Raw genomic sequence first — 20,260 nt, 5'->3', positions numbered from 1 at the left:
CGGCAGGGCTCGGCGTGCGCGCGGGGCGCGCCGCCGACCAGAAGCAGCTCGCCGTCGGCGCCCGTCGCGCAGACGGCGCCGCCGTCTCTCTCCAACTGCTCCGCCGCCGCGTCGTCGCACGCGACCGCGCGCCACGCGCCGCCCTCCAGCGTCCGCGCGGCGACGCCGCCGCCGCCGCCGAACACTAAAATCGCGCCGTCGCGCGTCGCGCCGCAGCAGGCCGGCGCGTGGACGGGCCCGTTCTCGCAGGCGACGGGCGCCCACGTCCCCGTGCCCGCGCCGTCGAGCGCGAGCGACCACGCGTCGCCCTCGAGCGCGCCGACGGCGTCGCGGCCGCCGATCACGAGGAACGCGTCGCCGCCGGGCAGCGGCAGCAGCGCGTGCGCCCAGCGCGCCGGCGGCGCGTCGCCCGCCGCGTCGACGGCCGTCCAGGCGCACGCGTCGCCGGCGACGGCGCAGGTCCACGCGTCGCGGAACGGCTTCGCGGGATCCGCGCGGCCGCCGAAGGCGACGAAGCCGTCCCGCCAGCCCGCCGCGGCGTGCTGCTCGCGCGCCGCCGGCGCCGCCGCGTCCGCCGCGATTGCCGCCTCCTCGACGGCGCCGCTCGCGTCGACGAGCAGCACGTCGCCGCAGCGCTTCGGCTTCGCGCCGCCGTAGCCGCCGAAGACGGCGACGCGCGCGCCGACGCGCACGGCGCTGTGGCCCCAGCGCTGCAGCCGCGCGTCGTCGGCGGCGGCGCCGATGCCGCCGAGCAGCACCTTCATCGTTTGTGACTGCAACCGCGCGTCGTCGGCGGCGGCGGCGAGGCCGCTGGCCGGCACCATCGTGTATTGGAGATATTGATGTCTTAGCCGGTATAAAGGAAATGTCATATCTTTATTTTGTGTAATTTGATGCCAATCGTCAAGGAAGGCCCTTGCACACCTGCTCCAATTACACAGACAATGCAATGGGGGGCAGCCCTCGGGCCCCGCGCCGCATGCCCGGCGCCCCCGCCGCGCCTAGGCGATGAGCCCGGAGGGCGGCGGTGACGCGGGCGCCTACGCGAGCAGCTCCTACTGCCTCGATCCCGGGGACATCGAGCCCTTCTCGATCATGAGCTCCGACGCCCTGGGCTCACGACGATGATGCCGCATCGATGCAGCCCGCGATGATGGCGCTCTCGCACCTGCCATAGAGCGATGCTCGCCGCGCTGCTCCTCTTGCACGCCGCCAGCGGCGCGGCGAAAAAGTCGTCGACGAAGAAGCGCGTCCACGTCGCGGCGCCCCGCAAGGCCCACGGCAACTGGGCGCCCGGGTACCGCAGCGGCGGCGACGAGCGGCAGCCCCTGCGCGACGCGAAGGACACGTGGGCGGCGAGCGACGCGGCCTTCGTGCCGCCCGCGGGCTGGGAGGTGCAGGGCTTCCGCTACAGCGCGCCGGACGCCTACGTCGGCGCCTACGCGGCGCGGCGCGACGCGTGCGCGTGGTCGCCGCCCGAGGACGTCTTCCGCCACACGCGGCGCTACCTCGCCAACGGCTACGGCGGCGCCTTCGCCGGGCCGCGCTGGAAGTCGAAGAACATGTACAACCAGTGGTCCCAGTACCTGCTCAACGCGTCCGTCTGCTCCTGGAGCCGCGAGGACGCGGCGTCGGGCGACGCCTTCGAGACCTACGTGACGCGGCTCGGGCCCATCACGCTGAGCCCGTCGAAGATCATCAACGACTTCTTCGTGCCCGCGGGGCCGCCGCCGGGCAACGACACCTGGTACCTCGTCGAGGCCGTCGACGGCTACGTCGACGAGCGCGGCGGCCCCTGACGTACCCGCCCGTGCACCCGCACCACAGCGCGACGTTCCTCGTGGGCTTCCCCGAGGCCCTCGGCTACGAGACGCCCGGGTCGCCCTTCTTCGGCTTCAACCCCGTCGCCTTCCTCCCGGAGCGCGCGCTCGCGGGCAAGGACGAGTACATCCAGACGTCGACGAACACGCCGGGCTTCAACGGCGACTTCTACGGCTGCCGCGGCGACCTCGACGACAAGGCGACGGCCTGCTACTACGTCAAGCTCCCGGCCCGCACGGGCTTCCCGCGCTACCCCGGCGTCGACTTCTGGTCCAACTCCGTGCTCGAGCACGTGCCGCCCGGCGGGCCCGTGCGGCTCTACTACGAGTACGGGCGGACCTGGGTGCGGCCGCGGACGCCCTACGCGCCCCTCTTCCAGCTCGACTTCGCCGTGGGCGGCGACGGTGCGCTCTACGACGTCACCGGCGAGAGCGTCGCGTGGTTCTCCTACGTCCTGCCCGTCGGCGGCCGCTTCGAGACGTCGTGGTTCCACAGCCACGGCGTCGCGCCGTCGGACTTCTGGGTGCTCGACGCGCCCGCGGACGCCGTGCTGCCCGCGGACGTGCTAAATGCCTGCGGCGACGCGTGCTCGTCGCGCAACGCCATCGGCCGGCGCCACGCGCGCTGGGCGTCGAACAACAGCGGCACCGTGGGCCGCGACGTGCCGCTCGCGCCCCTGGGCTGGAACACGTCGGCGCTCATGGCCTCGCTCCTCGCGCGCCACAGGAGCCACGTCCGCTGCTGGTACCGGTCGCGCAACGCCTACTCGGCGTCCGCGGACCGCTTCTACGGCCGAGCGCAGCTCCGACGAAAAAACTTCACGGCCTGCGACGACTGGCGCTTCGAGGCCGGCGACGTCGTCGCGCTCGTCGCCTTCAACCGGCCCGTGACCGCCCAGACGCTCAACGCCGTGCCCCGGAGCGTCCGCAAGCGCGGCGTCTTCCCGCAGCACCACCGCTGGTGGCCCACCGCGGAGCTCGACTTCGACTTTGGCGCGGCGTGGGATCGAGCGCGCTAAGATGAGCAGGTCTACGAAAGTCCCGGGGCGGCGTGGGATCGAGCGTTTTAGCAGACGACGCGGACGCCGTCCGTGCGCCAGGCGCCGCCCTCGAAGGCGAGGTCGAAGAGGAAGCGCCGGTCGCCCGCGGCGACGGCGACGGTCGCGGCCGACGCGGAGACGACGTCCGTCCGCGAGACCTCGCCGCCGGTCAGGAGCGCGGCGAAGGACGCGCCGCCGCAGATCTCCCGGAACTTGGCGGGGCTCGAGAGGCGCTCCCGGTTCTTCGGCGAGCAGAGCGCAAAGGCCGCGTCGAAGTCCTCGGCTCGCAGCGCCTCGAGCTGCGCCTCGGCGACGGCGCGCGCCGCGGCCGCGGCGGCCGCGTCCTCCGGCGGCGGCGCGGCGGGCGCGCGCGTGATCCCGCCGCCCGCCGCGGGCATGCCCGCGGGCGCGCGCGGCGGCAGGTCGCAGAACGCGTCGAGCTCGTCGAGCGCCACGAAGTGCTTGCCGTGGTGGCCCCAGAGCCCGCGGAGCTCGGGGAACGCCATCTCCGCCGTCATCTCCGCGGTCTCGACGACCTCGCACGACGACCGATTATAAAAACGGTCGCCGTCGGCGACGTAGCACCGGCCCTCGCGGACCGCGCGGACGTTTTTCCAGCGCTCCGGCAGGCCCAGGGACCGGAGCTCGTGGCGCGTCCGCTCGACGGAGAAGCCGCAGGGCGCGAGGACGAGGACTTCGGCGTCGTTCAGAGCGGCGTCATCCGCGAGCGTCGGGCAGTGGCCGCCCTTGGCGCCGTGGACCATGGCGCAGTTCGCGGCGTCGAAGAGCTCGTGGATCCAGTAGCCGCTGCCCATGACGGGCGCGAGCCACTCAAGGTGGCAGGCCGTCGCGCGAGGAAACGGGGCCGTCGCCGCGCGCACGGCGTCCAGGCGCCGCTCCATCGACGCGACGAGCCGCGCGCCGCGCTCGGGCACGCCGAGCGCCGCCGCGATGGTCGCCACGTCGCCGAGCACGTCGCCGAGCGTCGTCGGCTCGATGGTGACGATCGTCGACGCGGGAAGGTCCGCGCACGCGCCCGCGACGTCGGCCCGCGTCACGGCGCAGATGCGGCACTGGTCCTGCGTCAGGATGACGTCCGGCGCGAGCGCCGCGACCACGCGGTTGCGGATCTCGTAGACGGGGCCGCCGCCGGCGACGACCGCGCGCACGGCCGCGTCGATCTCCTCCGACGGCGCCGTCGGGTCCATCTTGGGGGAGGTGACGGCCGGCAGCGCGAGCACCGCCGGCGGCGCGTCGCAGCCGTGCGAGCGCCCGACGAGCGCGTGCGCCATGCCCAGGCGGCAGACGATCTCCGTCGACGCCGACAGCAGGGAGAGCACGCGCGGCGCGGGCGCGGCGGCCATTGCGGTGGTGTGTGCTGATGCGTTGCTGGCGGTGCTGCTGCAGCAGTCTAGTGCAGCGGTAGTGGCGCAAGACGACGGACACGGCAGAGCATCAGCCGCGGGCCGAGGGAAACATCGAGGATCGTTGAACTCGAAGTCGCCGTTTGGCTTTGGCGCGCGCGGGACGCGCAGCACCCACACGCAAGACCCCAACAACGCCCCCCGCGACAGCCTAACAGCCCCTCGACGCCCCTCTCGACGCACCTGCTAAACAGCGTACGGTTTCACGCGGCGGAAGACGCGATGACCGAAGTCGATAAAGAGAACGTGCGGACGGCGACGCCGGGCGCCGTGAAGCCCGCGGCGACGAAGCGGGCGACGCGCGCGTCGACGCGGAACGCGCGCGGCGTGCTGCGCTGGGGCGAGACGCTCGAAACGCTCTTCCTCCTCGACGACGCGGCGCATCCGGAACGGCGCGCGCTCGCGGACCGCGTCGTCGCGCGGCCCGACGACCCCAACGCCTGGTGGCAGCTGCTCAGCGACGTCGCCGAGTCCGGGAAGCGCGACGCGCGGTGCCGGCTCTTCCGCCGGGCGACGCAGTCCATCCCGAAGAACCGGCCCGAGCTCTACGAGGCCGAGGCGTACGTGTCGATCTGGCTCGGCTTCGTCAAGGCGCAGACGGGCCTGGGCCAGCGCCAGGACGCGCTCGACGCGCTGCAGTACATGCGCAACGAGGGCATCGGCAAGCGGTCGCGCGCGTTCTACGAGACGTGGGCGCTCTGCGAGGCCGGCGCGGGCAAGGCGGCCGCGGCCAAGGAGGCGCTGCAGGCGGGGATCCGCGCGCTGCCGGCGCGGGAGCGCAAGTCCGTCGTCGCGCTGGCGGCGTGCTCCGACGCGGAGCTCGCGGCCCAGGCCGCGGCGCTCGCGGGCGCCGCGCCGCCGCGCGGGCCCGAGGACGACGCGACGGGCGTCATCTCCGTGCGCGTCGACGGCGCCGCGCCCCCGGCCGACGACGACATGGACGTGGGCGAGGACACGGTCGTCCTGCCGCCGCCCGTGTCCGTCGTCGTCGACACGCCGGGCCCGGGCCGGAGCGCGAGCGCGACGGACGAGACGATCGACGTCGCCGTCGCGCTCAAGAGCAGCAAGGCGCCCATGAAGCGCGAGGACATCGACTACATGCTCAAGTGGAAGCCGTCCAAGGGCGGCCGCAGCGCGTCCAAGGCCGCGCCGCGCCGCGTGTCCTTCGCGAAGACGCCCGAGGTCAAGCGCGCGGCCGCGGCCGCCGCCGCGGACAAGTCCGCGGCGAAGGAGCCGATGCCGCCGACCATCGAGGAGGCCGCCGCGCCGAGCACGGCGAGCTCCCAGTCCGGCACGCAGTCGAGCGGCGCGACGGGCTCGAGCCGCGCGGGCGTCGAGTCGAGCGACGAGGACAGCGACGCGGAGGACCTGCCGAGCCGCTCGACGGCGAGCACGCACTCCACGTCCGGCGGCCCCGCGCGCACGCCCGGCGAGTCGACGGCGACGCTCGAGGTCGGCGCCGCGGGCGCGTTCGGCGACCTCGTGTCCGAGCGGAACACGCTCAAGGTCGAGGGCCAGTGCTACGCGAAGCTCGCGCTCGTCGGCCGCGGCGGCTCGTCCAAGGTCTTCCGCGTCCTCGGCGCCGACGGCCGCGTGCTCGCCCTGAAGCGCATCAAGCTCCGCGGCTCCGAGGTCGACCACTCGTTCGCGGGCTACGCGAACGAGGTCGCGCTGCTCCAGCGGCTCCGGGGCAAGGAGAACATCGTCACGCTCTACGCCGCCGACGTGGACCGCGCCGCCGGGTCCATCCACATGGTCATGGAGGCCGGCGACGCCGACCTGGCGACCGTGCTCTCGCAGCGCCGCGACGCGGCCGCGCGCGCGGCGGCCGCGGGCGACGCGCGCGCGCGCGGCGACGACGGCAACTTCGTGCGCCTCACGTGGCAGCAGATGCTCGAGGCCGTGCACACGATCCACGAGGAGCGCATCGTCCACGGCGACCTCAAGCCCGCGAACTTCCTCTTCGTCCAGGGCCGGCTCAAGCTCATCGACTTCGGCATCGCGCGCGCGATCAAGAACGACACGACGAACATCTACCGCGACACGCAGATCGGCACGCTCAACTACATGTCGCCCGAGGCCATCCGCGACTCCGGCGCGGGGCCCCGCGGCGCGGGGCCGGGCGCCGCGCGGAAGCCGACGATGCGCGTGGGCCGCGCGTCCGACGTCTGGTCGTTGGGCTGCATCCTCTACCAGATGGTCTACGGCAAGACGCCCTTCGGCGACCTGCACTTGTACGCCAAGCTCCAGGCCATCACGAACCCGACGCACGTCATCGACTTCCCGCCGCGCGGGCCGCTCGCGACGCCCGACGCGCTCGCGTGCCTCGCGGGCTGCCTCGCGCGCGAGCCGGCCCACCGCCCGCCCATCGTCGACGCGGCGCGGGGCCTCCTCTCCCACGCCTTCCTCAACCCCGTCTCCGCGCCGCCGGCCGCGCCGGGCGCGGCGTCGCCCGACGCGGCCGCGCTCGAGGCCGCCGTCGCCGCGGCGCTCCCCGCCGGCGCCGCCGTCGACGCCGCCGCCGTCGCCCGCGCCGTCGCCGCCCACCTCGCCGGCGGCGCGCCGCCGCGCCCGCCGCCGCCGCCGCTCCCGGCCGCCGCCGCGAAATCCCGGCCGCCGGCGCCGACGTCCGCGCTCGCCGCGGACCTCCAGCACCAGCAGAGCAAGCTCCAGGCCGTCGAGACGTCGACGTCCGCCAAGTACATGCGCGACGCCCCCGCCGACGACGACGAGGACGGCGACGGCCTCCTCTCCGTCATGTCCCGCGGCTTCGCGCGCATGCAGCCCGTCAAGGAGGACGCCGGCGAGGACATGGACACGAGCCACACGGCCAGCTGGACGACGCACTAGGCGCGGCGGCCTCCCCTTTTCCCTCTCCGCTAAGCGCGCCGTGGAGCTTCGGGAGTAGTCGGGAGTGCGGGTGCCAGTGCAAGTGCGCGCGCGTTGCTCTGGTGGATCTCAGGCCCGTAGACCCGATCCCCAGACTCGAGGCTGTAGACGGGCGGCGCCCCAGGCTCCAGGTACTTGTCGCGCTCGGGGATCGAGGTGTCCGACAGGAGCTCCTCGAGGGCCGCGGCGCCAGCGCGAGGATGCGAGCGTCGTCGACCTCTACGACGTCCGACCTGCAGGGTGCTTTCAGCTGCATGCTCCCCTGGAAGGCGTTCCCCGAGGCGTATCTACGAGAAGGACAAGGACAGCCGCGAGAGCGCGCCCACGATCGACGACCTGAAGAACATGGTCCTGGAAATCTTCAAGTTCCCGGACCAGTGGCCGCGGCGGTCGAGCACGGCGAGGAGCGGCTCGTTGGCGACGCCGTCGGGGCCCACGCCGACGTGGCGCGGCAGCCGCCGGAGCTTGCCCACGAGGTCGACCTCGAGGCGAGCGACGCCGGCGAAGCTCGCGGGGTCGAGGCGTGGGTCGACGTCAGACCCGCGCGGCGGCGCCTCGCAACCCCCCCGTGCTCTGTGGCAAGCTCACGGACGGTGCTCAGTGATCTCAGTGCTCAGGCATGGAGCTTTGAGAGCGTGCGCAGCCAGTCTAGGCGACCGCTCCTCGCGCCTGCCCTTCACCGAAAACCACCTTTCGATCGCGCGCGCCGCCGCGCACGCACGCGCCGCAGACATGCTCCCGATCAAGCTACTCTACAAAGTGCGGCGCTTCCTCTTCGCGGCGCTGCTCGCGCGCGTGCCGGCGCTGTCCGCCTTCTCGCGGAGCGTGCCCGTGAAGACGCTGGCCGTGCTGTCCTGCGCGGGCTGCGTTTCCGTGGTCTTCGCGACGCTGCCGCGCATGACGCCCTGGACCTTTGGGTCGTGCTGCGGCGCGTTCGCCGCTCTATGCCTCACGCTCGCGGCGCGCGTGCACGTCGACGAGGAGGTCGTGTCCACGTTCAGCCCCATCATGAGCGGCACGCCGCGGGCGAAGATGCGGTCCCTGCACCAGGTGCTCCACGGCGCGGGCGTCGCGCTCGGCTACCTCGGCGCCGTCGTCGTCGCCGCGCGGCGCTACGACGACGAGCGCCGGGCGGCCGCGGGCGGCGGCGACGCGCCGGCGCCCCTCGCGGCGAGCCAGGTCGCCTGCGCCGGCGCGCTGGGCCTCGTGTCGCTCCAGGTGGCCCGCGCGAGCCCCTTCGACGTCGACGACCCGGTCCACGTCGCGCTGAGCCACGTCGCGCTCGACGCCGTCGCGCTCGCGGAGGTCGCGGCGTGCCTCGGCTTCGGCGCGCCCTCCGCGTCGACGTTCCTCGTCGCCTGGACGCTGGGCCTGCTCTGGCTCTGCAACGCGGCCCAGATCCACGAGCTCCAGGCCGGCGGGCGGAGCTCGAGCGAGGACGACGACGCGCCGCCCGCGAAGAGCGACGGCGCCATCTCCTTCTCCGTCTAGGGAGGGGGCGGTTTAAAGCACCTTGGGAAAACTGCAACGCTCGATGCAGCGTATCCGGGCAAGTGGGGGTTGAATATCCAATCTGGGAAGCGGTGGCTCGGGCTGCTCGGAGAAGCTGCGTTGCGTATAAAAACCGACTGCCGCGATGTCCGGGGACGCCTACCACCTCAAGCTGCAGGCCGAGCTCGGCGTGAACGTCGCGCGCAAGGAGGCGTGGCAGTTCGAGCTCGAGTCGCTGTCGAAGGTGCCGCAGACGGCGGCGCAGGCGGCGGACAGGTGCGTCCAGCCGCGAGGGTCGCGAGCAGCCCCAGATCCGCCGCGACGCGCCGCACCCCGTCGCTTCGGCGCCCCGCCCCGCGCGCCGCGCCGCCCGCCCGCGCGACGCGCGAAACGCCGATGCAGACGCGCGCCCCCCGCCGCAGCATCTCGGAGCTCGTGAAGAAGGAATACGCGAACGATCCGTTCATGACGGGCTACGCGGGACCGGAAAATCCGTTTATGAAACCGCCAAAGAGCGGCGGCGGATGTGAGATCATCTAGCCCCTCCCCGTCCCGAAAAATCCGCGCGACGCCGCCCCATCATGCCGCGGCGGCTCCCTTCGGCGGAGCCGCCGCCGAGAGGCGGACCGGCGCGCGCTCCTCCCGGGGCGCTGGCAGCAATCGGACCCGTGCTCTTCGGGGACGCTGCTGTCACTTTCCCGACCGTCCGTAGTAATTGAACATTCAAGAGATCCGTTCGAACGGACGCGCCGCGACGACCCGCGGGTTCCGGGGCCGCGTTCTCCCGGAGCCCGGAGGTCTCTTCGCCCCTGGGAGCGTTGCCTCGCGGGTCTATAGGAGATCGCGCGGGGACTGCGGGGCGCGGCGCCTAGGCGCGGCGGTTCGCCATGGCCTCCGCGCGCGCGGCCTTGCTCGCGGACTTGGCGACGTCGCGGCGCGCCTCCTTGGACTTGGCCGCGCTCTTGGGCGCGTCGAGCTTGCAGTTGTAGCGCTTGCCCGGGTCCGTGGGGCCCACGGACGAGTCCCAGGCGGGCTTGGGCGCCGCCTCGGCGGGCTCCTCGCGGTTCGTCCGGTTCGAAGACGAGAGGTTGAAGGGCGCGAAGCGCGTGGGCCCGCGCTTCGCCGCGGCGGGCGCCGGGACCGGCGCGGGGGCCACGGCCGCGGGGGCCGCGGGTGCCTCGGGCTTGGCGGCGCCCGGCGCCGTCGGCCGCTGCACGGAGCCCGCGCCCGCGCGGTGCTTCGCGGACTGCGTCGTCGCGTGGCCCGCCATGGCCGCCGTCGACCGGGCCTTGTTGTGCGCCGCCGCCTTCTTCGCCGACGCGAGGCCCCGCGCGGCCGCCGTCGCCGCGCGCCGCGCGTCGAGCGACTCGCGGCGCTCGAGCGACAGCCGCCGCGTCGTCTTGGCCACGGCGACGGCCTCGGCGACCTTGGCCGTCGTCGCGTCCATGTCCTCGGCCGAGATGGACCGCCGGCGCGCGGGCGGCGCCAGCGGCGGCGCGAGTGGCGCAGGCGCGAAGGAGAACGACGACAGCGGCGGCGGCGCGGCGACGGGCGGCGGCGCGACCGGCGGCGCGACGAAGATCGGCAGCGGCGGCGCGACGACGACCGGCGGCGCGACGAAGACCGGCTGCGGCGGCGCGACGACGGCCGGCGGCGGCGCGGCGAAGACCGGCGCGGCGACCGGCGGCGGCGGCGCGACGGGTTCCGGCGCCGCGACGGGTTCCGGCGCCGCGACGGGTTCCGGCGCCGCGACGGGTTCCGGCGCGGCGTGCTTCTGGAGAAACGTTTGGAGCGCCTCGACCAAGACGACGCTCTTCGCGTTACATTTCACGGCCTCGCCCTCGGCCTGCAGCAGCTTGCAGACGCGCTGGAGCTCCTTGCGCGCCGGCGACGCTTCCGCGAGCACTTCCCGGATCTCGAGGAGAAGAGAGTCCATATCAGGGGTTGTTCGACGGTGTCAGGGCGTCGGAATCGAGTGCGCTAGGGCAGCGCGGGCGACGACGTTGGAGGCGATGTCCGCGCAAAGCAACGACTCTCGACCTCGAGGTTCGTCAACGTCGGCCTTACGGCTGTTTACATGTATGCGAACTCGGCAATGGCGGGGCTGCTATAAGTGGCCTGCTGCGCGCCGAGCGGCGGTCGATCGGGGTCCTGCAGCGCCGCGGCCTGCTGCGCGCCGAGCGGCGGTCGATCGGGGTCCTGCAGCGCCGCGGCCTGCTGCGCGCCGAGCGGCGGTCGATCGGGGTCCTGCAGCGCCGCGCACGCGTCGAGTCGGTGATATGGTTGACTCGGTGGTCCTTACTGAGGTCCTTGGCCACCTCCAAGACGCCGAGACCGACCTGGCGGCCGTGAAGACGATGCGCCTCCTCCGGTCGAAGGATAAAGCCAACTGTGACGCAACCCGAATTGCACTGGTCGAGGCCGGTGCGATTCCGTCATTTGTTGCACTGCTACGCGACGACAACGACGTCACGCGGCAACACGCGGCGGGGGCCTTGTGCGCCATGACCATGACAGAAGAGGTCAGCGCTGCTTGCGTCGAGGCCGGTGCGCTTCCAACTCTCGTCGCCCTTCTACGCGACGGTAACGCCGAAACCAAGATCAACGCCTGCAAAGCGATTCGGAACATACTTTTCGACAACGACAACGCGAATGACTCCATTGTGGCGCTCGGCGCGCTCGCGCCGATTGTTGCGATGATAGAGGACGGTAGCGGCAACGGCGCCGAGGCGGCAGCGGGGGCTTTACGAAACATGATCGAAAAACATCGGGACGAAATCGTCAAAGCGGGCTGTATCCCTCCGCTGGTCGCCGTTCTGAGCGCCGGTAGCGCCCAAGCCAAGGTGCATGCTGCTGTCGTGCTACGGAATATCTCCGTTATGGTTCGCGAACACAGGATCTGTATCGCCAAAGCCGGCGCCATACCGCCTCTGATCGCCTGTCTGAGCGACGAATCCGATGATATCAAACACGACGCCGCGGCCACGCTGGCGAATCTCGCATTAAACACGCCGCCGCGAGTCGCCATCACCCTGGCCGGAGGCGTCGCTCCGCTCGTCGCGCTCGAACGGGACGGCAGCGCCAGGTCCAAGCGGGTGGCTACGCAGGCACTGGTGAACCTCACGGCGAATAACGTCAACATCAAAGCCGCCGTCGCGGCGGCGAGGGCCACGGCGGAGATCGCCGCCCATAAGACCCTCGCGCTCGAGCAGCGCATCGTCGACCTCGAGCGCGCGCTCGAGGAGCGGACCGCGCGCGACGACCGCCTTCGGCTCAGCCGGGACGAGCTCCAGGCGCGGATCGGCGAGTTCTCGCGCGTGTTGAACCGCCCCAACGCCCACGGCGTCCTGGCGCGCGCCGAGGCGGGCGCGGCGCTCTCCGATCTCCGGGACGAGGCCGCGGAGCTCAAGGCGACGCTCGCGGACGCGACGAGCTGCGTCGTCTGCTTCGGCGCGCCGCGTTCCGTCGTCCTCCTCCCGTGCACGCACGCGTGCCTCTGTCCCGCCTGCGCCGCGAATCTCGAGGCGTGCCCCGGCTGCAGGGCGCCGATCGCGAGCCGGAGCGAATTCATACTGTTGTGAGTAAGCTTGTTGTGTTCTGGCAACCAACTAGGCACGGAGTGGCGGTCGTGCACTGCAGGTTGCACAGAAAGACCAACCCTCTGACCAGACCCCAGCCGATGGCTCGAGTTTTCAAACGATTAGCATAGCCATACAACCACACGCAATCACACAATCAACAACACTACCCCGCAATGAAGCAACAGACCCTCCTCTCCTTCTTCGGCAAGAAGAAGCGGTCGACGGACAAGGAGAATAGCGCTCCGAAGCGCGCGAAACCTGCCGCTGCGGAGGAGGCTGCCGCGAGCGCGCCGGAGGCGGTCGTGCAAGAAACGAGGATGCTACCATGACGGAGGCGACCGCGAGCGCGCAGGAAGAGCCGGACGCGACGCCGGAGGCGCCGGACGAGACCGAGGCGGAGGTGCCGCCGGCCGAAGAGGAGGCGCCGGCCGCGCCGCCAGCCGAAGCGAAAGAGCCGCCAGCGCCGGCCGAAGCGGAAGAGCCGCCGGCGCCGGCCGAAGCGGAGGAGACCGAGGCGCCAACCTCAACGCCGCCGGCGAACCCGCAGCACGCGGGCCTGTCGCAGTACGAGATCGAGCGCCTCGAGCGCATCGCGCGGAACGCGCAGTTCATGGCGTCGCTCGGGCTCGGCGACGCCCGGGACGCGTTCGCGGCGCCGTCGGGCCTCGGCGCCGCGACGTCGACGAAGAAGAAGGCCGGCCGCCGGAAGCCCAAGCCCTCCGCGCCCGCGGGGCCGCGGCGGAGCTCGCCGCGGCTCGCCGGCGGCGCCGCGCCCGGCGCGGCGGCGGCGCCTTCGTCCGCCGCCGCCGCGGACGAGGCCGAGGCCGAGGAGGCCCCCGCGGAGGCGTCGCGGCTCGCCGAGTACCTCGTGCCCGCGGGCGCCGCGGACGTGTCGCCCGGCGACGCGCGCGAACTCGAGGACCCGGGGCTGAAGCGCGTCTACTGCGTCGCCGCGCGCGGCGCGCTCGTCGCCGCCGTCGGCAAGGGCGGCCGCGTCGCCGTCTTCTGCCCGTCGGCCGGGGGCGAGCCGCTCGCGGCCTTCAAGGGCCACGGCGGCTGGGTCGGCGGCTGCGGCTTCGTCGGCGGCGACCGCCTGCTCACGGCCGCGAACGACGGCAAGCTCGTGCTCTGGGACTGCGCGGCGGCGCGCGGCGACCGGCTCCGCGACGCGGCGACGCTCGCGCCGGGCCGCTGCTGGTCCCTCGCCGTCTCGGACGACCGCGGCGCGCTCTGCGGCTTCCGCGACGGCACCGTCGGCGTCGTCGCGTGCGCGCCGGCCGCGCTGACGGAGACGGTGCGGATCGACGTCGCCGACGGCGCCGTCAAGGGCGTCGCCTGGCGCGGCGACGGCACCTTCGCGACGGCGAGCGACGACGGCGACGTCGCGGGCTGGGACCCGCGCGCGGCGGCCGCCGCCGCGTGGCGCCTCGCGGGAGCGCACGCCGAGGCGACGTCCGCCGCGTTCCGCCCGGGCGACGACCACCACGTCCTCACGGCGGGCCGCGACGCGGCGGTCAAGCTCTGGGACCTGCGGGCGCCCGGTGCGCCCCTCCGGACCTTCGCGGGCCACCACCGGCCCGACGCGCGGCGCAAGGGCATCTTCCACCCGCGCTGGGTCGGCGGCGGCGCCTTCGCCGTCGGCGGCGAGGGGTCCCAGCGCCTCGCCTTCTACGACGCGGCCCGCGGCGCCGCCTTCGCGAGCGTCAAATGCGCCGGCGACGTCACGGCCGTCGCGCCGCTCCCCGGCGGCGAGTCGCTCGCCGTCGCCGACGACGCGTCCGGCGCGCTCGCGCTCGTCCCCGCGCCGCCGCGGCCCAGCGCGCCGTAAACTAGTCCGCCTTAGTTCTCCTCCGAGTCGGCAAACACGCGCGCACGAGGGCGAAGGCGGCGAAGAGGGCCGCGCACGCGACGACGACGAGCAGCGCGGCGGCGCGGCGGAGCCCGAGCCGCACGACGGCCGCCGCGACGAGGGCGCCGAAGGGTCCCGGCGGGCCGCCGCCCTCGCCCAGCAACCAGCCGAGCCCCTCGAGGCGGTCCGCGGCGTCGCGGCGCAGCGCCGCGCACTCGTCGCCCTCGAGGCCGAGCGTCTCGCAGACCGTGTCCGCCACCGTGCCCAGGAGCTCGCCCGTCGACGGCATCTCGCCCGTGGTCTGCACGTCCTCGAAGACGCGCTTCATGCCCGGCGACTCGACGACCCTGTCCATGAGGTCGCCGAACTCGGCGCTCTGCATGAGCTCGTCCATCTCTCGCTCCATCTCCTCGGCGGCGGCGCTCGCGCCGCCGCCGCCGTCGATGCGGAGCCGCTCCTCGCCCGGCCCGAGCAGGCCGCCGTGCTCCGCGACGCCGACGGCCATCTTCGTCACCATCTTGCGCATCGACGGCGACTTGAGCATGCCCTTGACGAGGTTGCCCAGCGACGGCGGCTCGCGCGCGACGCGGCGCTTCGCGAAGCCGTCGACGGCCTCGACGAAGGCCTCGTAGCCCGCGCGGTCGAGCGACCCGGCGCCATCGTCCGCGTGCTCCCAGGCGGCCGCGAATTCGTCGTCGCTGCAGAGGTTTGCGTAGGCGCTCCGCTCGACCCAGCGCAGCACCTCGTCGCCCGTCGCGCGCTCGTTGGCGGTGACGCTGGGCCACTCGCGCCGCGCGGCGAGCGCGACCTCGCTGTCGACGCGGAGCTCGAGGTGCGGCATGCCTGGCGGCGCGCCGTCGTGCGGAAGCTGCACCTCCGCGGCCATGCGCGCGAGCATGCAGCACAAAAGAGCTCGCATCATCGCGCTCGACGCTAGCGTCAACACTTCACCTTGAACGGTAATGTTAGCGCGCTCGACCCGCTCGACCCGCGTCCGCTCTGCGCCGCGCTTGCCGCTGGCCCTTGCACCGCGCTGCCATGGCTGAGCCGCTTGCTGATGCATTGCGTTCTGCCGCCTATCGAGGAGATATCGGCCAGATGCGAGCGTTGGTGGCGGAGGGAGCGGATGTCAATCAAGGAATTCCTCTTAAAAGTGCGTTGATGAATGGCCAGGCAGCGGCTGTGCAGTGGTTGCTCGAACATGGAGCCGACGCCAACGCGCCAGAGCGGAATGGCTGGTCCCCGCTCCACGCTGCTGCAGTGCGTGGAGACCACGAGATCCTGGGCCTTTTGCTCGCGGCCGGCGCGGACGCGAATGCGTTTTTTTTGGAGCAGAGTGCCTTGACGATGCTGAGCGCGGCAAACCATGTTGTCACCCATGTTGTCACGAATCTAGAGGGTTGTAGAATCTGCGCGAAGCTTCTCCTTTCGCACGGCGCGCGCGTCGACGGTGGCGGCCCGGGTCATTGCGCCCCGCTGTATACCGCGATTGACTACGGGCGCCGCGACCTGGTCAAGATCTTTCTCCGCGCCGGCGCGCGAGCGCCCGCCATCGCAGACCTGCCCCGCCGAAGCTCCGCCAACGATTCCGCCTTCCAAGTGCTGGACGCCGTCCGCGCCGCGGGCGGCTGGCCGGAATACGCCGCCGCGCACCGCCGCGTGCTCGCGGGCCTCGTCGCCAAGCTCAGCGCCAAGAGCACCGTCCCCCTCGACGCCGCGGGCCACGTCGTCGCCTTCTACTGCCCCCCGGGCGGGTTCTAAGAGGACTTAGGACGGCGCGGCGTCGTCGCCCGCGTCGAGTGGGTGCTTCTCGACGACGCCCGCGTGGGGGAGCTTGTCCAACAGCCCCGCGGACCAGCCGCCGGTCCAGCCGACGAAGAGAAAGGACATGACGAGGTACTTGGGGCGCACGAGCCGGATGGCCCGGCGCCACTTGAACATGCGGTGGAACGCGACGGTCGCGACGGCGAGGAACGGCGCGCGCTTCTTGAGCGCCTTCAACGGCCGCTCGCGGCGCCCCGCCGCCCGCCAGGGCAGCGACTCGGACCGCACGCGGCGCGTCGCGACCTCCGTCTCGTAGGCGTCCATGGAGTGCGCGAAGGGCGACACGTGGTGCGCGTGGAGCAGGAAGTTCTCGTCGAGCTGGTGCAACGCCAAATCCCGGAGCCGCGCCCAGGGCGACGGGTCGAGGTGTTTCGCCGCCCGCGCCGCGGCGAGGCGCGGGTCCTCGCGCGCCGCGTAGCGCCCGCGGCCGAGCCGCGCGACCTTGGTCCGGGGCTCGCCCGTCGCGTCCGTCGGCGACAGCAAGACCGCGGCCCGCTCCCCGAGCCAGCGCCGCCGCGCGGCGTCCGCCTCGTCGTCGCCGTGCGCCTCGTCGTCGGGCAGGCCGTCGCCGTCGCGGTCGTCGTCGTCGAGGAGCACGAGGCGGTCGCCGAAGTGCCGGTAGAAGCCGAACGCGTGGCTCTTGACGTCCATCGTCGGCAGGAGCGGCACGGGGTCGTCGGCCGTGAGCACGCGCGTCAGGGGCACGCGCGCCGCGTAGGCCGCGCAGCCGTGGGCGTTCGTCACCTTCGGCGACCCGAAGGACACGACGCGCTTGACGACGAAGCCGGACGCCGCGAGGCGCATCGCCGCGATCGTCGCCGCGCCGCCGCCCAGCGAGTGGCCCGACAGTTCGAGGGTCGCGTTGCGTAAGAGGTAGGGCTCGGCGTCGGCCCAGACCGCATCCGCGACGCGCTTGAAGCCCCGGTGGAAGCGCACGCGGCACGTGCCGCAGAGCTCCTTGGCGTAGTCGACGTCGTCCTTGAAGTTCTGCAGGTTGTCGCTGCCCTTGATGGCGAGGTGCTGCACGGGCGGCAGGCCCGGCCGCAGCTCCGTGCGCAGGAAGTAGCGCATGCCCACGCTCGGGATCTCGCGGACGACCAGCGTCGCGTCGCCGCGCTTCGTGCCGATCCATCGCGCGACGGCGCTCCCGTCCGCGCGCCACTCGACGCTCCGCGCGGCGCGCCCGTAGCGGTTCCGCTCGTGCGATGCGACGATCGTCGACGCCTCGTAGTAGACGAGGCTCGCGCACCGCGCGTGCGCCATGAGCTCGGTCCAATCCGGAGCGCCGGCGTCGTCGTCGGCCGCGTCGGCCGCGCCGCGGTCGCCGGGCGGCGCGTCGTCGTTGAGGTGCCACATGCCGTCGGACCCGCCGCGGACTGCGAGCGGCCGAAGGAGGGCGGCGGTACTGGGCAGCAGGGCTGCGCCGGCGAGGTCGACTGGGGTCTGGAGGCCTGCGGCCGTCGCGCCGCTGTTGTCGCGCGAGATGCGGCGCGTGCGCGCGGCGAGCGGGATCGGCCGCGCGCCGGCGACCGCTAGGAGAGCGAGCAGAGGCATGAGCGCTGCGGCGCGGCGGTGCGCGCTGTGCGCCGCCATTGTTGCACCCATTGCAAAACACGGTTTTGCGCACCCAGTACCCAGTCGCCTGTCCGCTGTCGTCGGGCGCCCGTGGCGCCGTCGTTTCGACGCCGGGGGGACGCCGGAACGCCTTCGGAGGACGCCGGAGACGACCGTGAACGGCGGAGACGACCGTGAACGGCGGGGATTATAAGCCCGCCCCCCTGCGACGCCCCCGCCGCCATTTCGCAGATTCACTTGAGTGATGACCTCAATCCTCGTCTGCATTTACGAGTTCTGCGACGGCGCGTGGGCGCCGCTCGACGAGAACGACACTCTGTCGCCGGGCCGCAAAAAGGCCAAGGCGAGCCTCAAACACATCTCCACCGCGGACGTCGTCGTCGAGTGCGGAGGCGTCATCGAGGCCTCGCTCGTGCTCCGGGGCCACCAGACGGGAGTCCTCGAGCTCGTCGTCCACCTCGCCGAAGAGACGACGCTCACGCGGCTCCGCGGCGACGGCTCGAGCCTCAAGCTCTTCGAGGTCGCGCGCGCGGCGGACGCGCGCGACCGGCTCGCGCTACTTTTCGCGGAGAAAGACGGACCGGACCGGCTCGCCGCGGCCATGGCCGCGGCGCTCGACGACGTGGCGCGCATGCGCACGCTCCGGGACGAGCTCGCGACGTCCGGGGGCTTCGACGCCGCGCGCGTCGGCGCCGCGATGGACGCGCTGCGCCGCTCCGGCGAGGAACTGTCGCGCGAGGCCGTCGTCCGCCGCGTCTTCGCGGGCCTGGACGCGGACGGCACGGACAGCTTTGGTGTCGTCACCGGCGGCACTATGCCCGACGACGAGCTCGTGGCGCGCTTCGTCGACATGGGCTTCGACGCGCCGCGCGCCGTCGACGCTCTAACGCGCCACGGCGGCGACGAGCGCCGCGCGCTCCGGAGCCTGCTGCAGGCCGACGCCGGGCCGACGCCGGAGAACTCCCAGACGACGCCGGGCGCGAGCCCGCCGCCGCCGCCGCGGCCCGCGCTCGTCGCCGAGCGCCCGTCGTCGAGTCCCGAGGGCCGCGGGAGCCTCGCGAGCCCCGAGACGTCCGTCGAGACGCCCGGCAAGGCCGCGCCGCCCGCGCCGGCGGCCGACGAGAGCTCGCGCGAGAGCGCCGGCGCCGGGCCGACGACCTACCCGCCGGGCGGCGGGCTCCCGAAGGTGCCCGAGAAGGTGCCCGCGTCCGCGCCGGCGAAGCCGAAGCGCCGGGGCATCTTCGGCGCGCTCTTCGGCAAGAAGGCGCCCAAGGCCTTCCCCGCGGCGGGAAAAAAGGCCGCCATGCCGCGGCAGCTGTCGCAGTCGTCGCTGAACCGCCTGAGCGCCGCCGCGCGCGAGGTCACGCGCGAGCGGGCCGGCGAGGAGGCGGTGTCGTTCAACGATTTCGCGCCCCTCAAAGTCCTCGGCGTCGGCGGCTTCGGCACCGTGCTCCTCGCGCGGAAGCGCGGCGGCTTCGGCGAGGGCCGGCTCTACGCCGTCAAGGTCATGAAGAAGGCGACCTACAAGGGCCGGCTCACGTCGCACGCGTTCCTCGAGAGGGACGTCATGCTCGTCGCGCGCCACCCGTTCCTCGTGCGGTTGCGCTTCGCCTTCCACAACGGGCGCCACTTGTACCTCGTGACGGACTACTTCGCCGGCGGGAGCCTCGAGGCGTCGCTGAAGCGCGAGCCCGGGGGGCTGGGCGCCGCGGCCGCGCGGTTCGTCGTCGCGGAGCTCGCTTTAGGCCTCGACTACCTCCACGCGCGCGACGTGCTCCACCGCGACATCAAGGCGGCGAACGTGCTGCTGGACGCCGCGGGCCACGCGAGCTTGTGCGACTTTGGGCTCGCGAAGTGCGTCGAGGACGGCGCGGGGGCGAAGAAGGGCGGGGAACGGAAGAAGTCGTTCGCGGGGACGGTGGAGTACATGGCGCCGGAGCTCCTGCGCAAGGGCGGCGAGGCGCCGGCGCCGGCGCTCGACTGGTGGGCGTTGGGCGTGTTGTTGGTGGAGACGGTCCAGGGCGCGACGCCCTTCGGGGCGGCGACGCCGCGCGAGCTCATGCTCAACATCGTCCGCGAGCCGCCGCATTTGCACCCGGGGGCCGACGCGGAGCCCCACCTGCGGTCCTCGGCGGAGAAGCTCCTCCACAAGGACCCGGCGAAGCGCTTGGTGTCCGCCAGGGCGCTCGCGGAGCGCCGCTTCTTCGCGCCGCTCGACTTCGGCGCCGTCGCGCGGAAGGCCGCGGAGCCGCCGTTCCGCCCGCGGACGACGACGTTCCGCCAGGACGAGGACGCGGCGCTCGTGGAGAAATTCGGCGACGGGCGGCCGGCGCCGGCGGACAAAGACGACGAGGGCGCGTCCTTCTCCTTCAAGGGCGGCGCGTCCACGTTCGACGGCTTCTCCGTCTTCGCGTCCCCGCGGCAGCCGCGGCACCGCAAGACGGTCGTCGGGACGCCCCAGGTCCTCGCGCCGCGGAGGCTCGAGTAAGCGTCCTTCGCCGGGGTATCTCGACGGCGCCGGAGTACAAGCCTTTAGTCGGGGAGCGGTATCTCGACGGCGCCGTCGTTCGCGACGTCGAACGGCACGCCGCGAGCCTCGAGGACCCGGTGGACGTCCGCGCGCACCGTCGACGCGCCGCCGGGCGAGTGGGCGCCCCGGCCCGTGACGACGAGGAGGGACGGACCGGCGAAGGCCGGAGCGCGGCCGCCGCGGTCGCCGGCGTCGTCGAGGACGAGGTCGAGCGCCAGGGTCGCCCGGGCCGCATCC

The 20,260-nt window shown here is 73.1% G+C and overlaps 6 protein-coding genes across 6 annotated transcripts; 3 read left to right on the top strand and 3 right to left on the bottom strand.

Annotated features, from left to right (window-relative positions):
* Positions 1 to 3,345: 3,345 nt before the first annotated feature.
* Positions 3,346 to 4,206, bottom strand: AURANDRAFT_13431 (hypothetical protein; the record flags this gene model as incomplete). Its single annotated transcript, XM_009036686.1, has 1 exon — positions 3,346 to 4,206. A coding segment is annotated over one exon (861 nt), but the record flags the coding sequence as incomplete, so codon positions are not given.
* A 1,617-nt stretch (positions 4,207 to 5,823) lies between these two features.
* On the top strand, positions 5,824 to 6,570 carry AURANDRAFT_13918 (hypothetical protein; the record flags this gene model as incomplete). The annotated part of the gene is made up of 1 exon (XM_009036967.1): positions 5,824 to 6,570. A coding segment is annotated over one exon (747 nt), but the record flags the coding sequence as incomplete, so codon positions are not given.
* A 2,962-nt stretch (positions 6,571 to 9,532) lies between these two features.
* On the bottom strand, positions 9,533 to 10,600 carry AURANDRAFT_62655 (expressed protein; the record flags this gene model as incomplete). The annotated part of the gene is made up of 1 exon (XM_009036685.1): positions 9,533 to 10,600. One exon carries the CDS (start codon positions 10,598 to 10,600, stop codon positions 9,533 to 9,535), a length of 1,068 nt encoding a protein of 355 aa, XP_009034933.1.
* Positions 10,601 to 11,174: 574 nt separating this feature from the next.
* On the top strand, positions 11,175 to 14,073 carry AURANDRAFT_62654 (hypothetical protein; the record flags this gene model as incomplete). Its single annotated transcript, XM_009036968.1, has 3 exons — positions 11,175 to 11,354; positions 11,772 to 12,104; positions 12,811 to 14,073. 3 exons carry the CDS (start codon positions 11,175 to 11,177, stop codon positions 14,071 to 14,073), a joined length of 1,776 nt encoding a protein of 591 aa, XP_009035216.1.
* A 1,788-nt stretch (positions 14,074 to 15,861) lies between these two features.
* AURANDRAFT_62653 (hypothetical protein) lies at positions 15,862 to 17,472 on the bottom strand (the record flags this gene model as incomplete). Its single annotated transcript, XM_009036684.1, has 1 exon — positions 15,862 to 17,472. One exon carries the CDS (start codon positions 17,470 to 17,472, stop codon positions 15,862 to 15,864), a length of 1,611 nt encoding a protein of 536 aa, XP_009034932.1.
* Positions 17,473 to 18,892: 1,420 nt separating this feature from the next.
* On the top strand, positions 18,893 to 19,765 carry AURANDRAFT_13178 (hypothetical protein; the record flags this gene model as incomplete). Its single annotated transcript, XM_009036969.1, has 1 exon — positions 18,893 to 19,765. A coding segment is annotated over one exon (873 nt), but the record flags the coding sequence as incomplete, so codon positions are not given.
* Positions 19,766 to 20,260: the final 495 nt, after the last annotated feature.

Source organism: Aureococcus anophagefferens (genome assembly GCF_000186865.1).
Source record: "Aureococcus anophagefferens unplaced genomic scaffold AURANscaffold_5, whole genome shotgun sequence".
NCBI lineage: Eukaryota > Pelagophyceae > Pelagomonadales > Pelagomonadaceae > Aureococcus > Aureococcus anophagefferens.
Note: the sequence above shows the minus strand (reverse complement) of the source record. Positions and strands in the feature narration are given on the sequence as shown.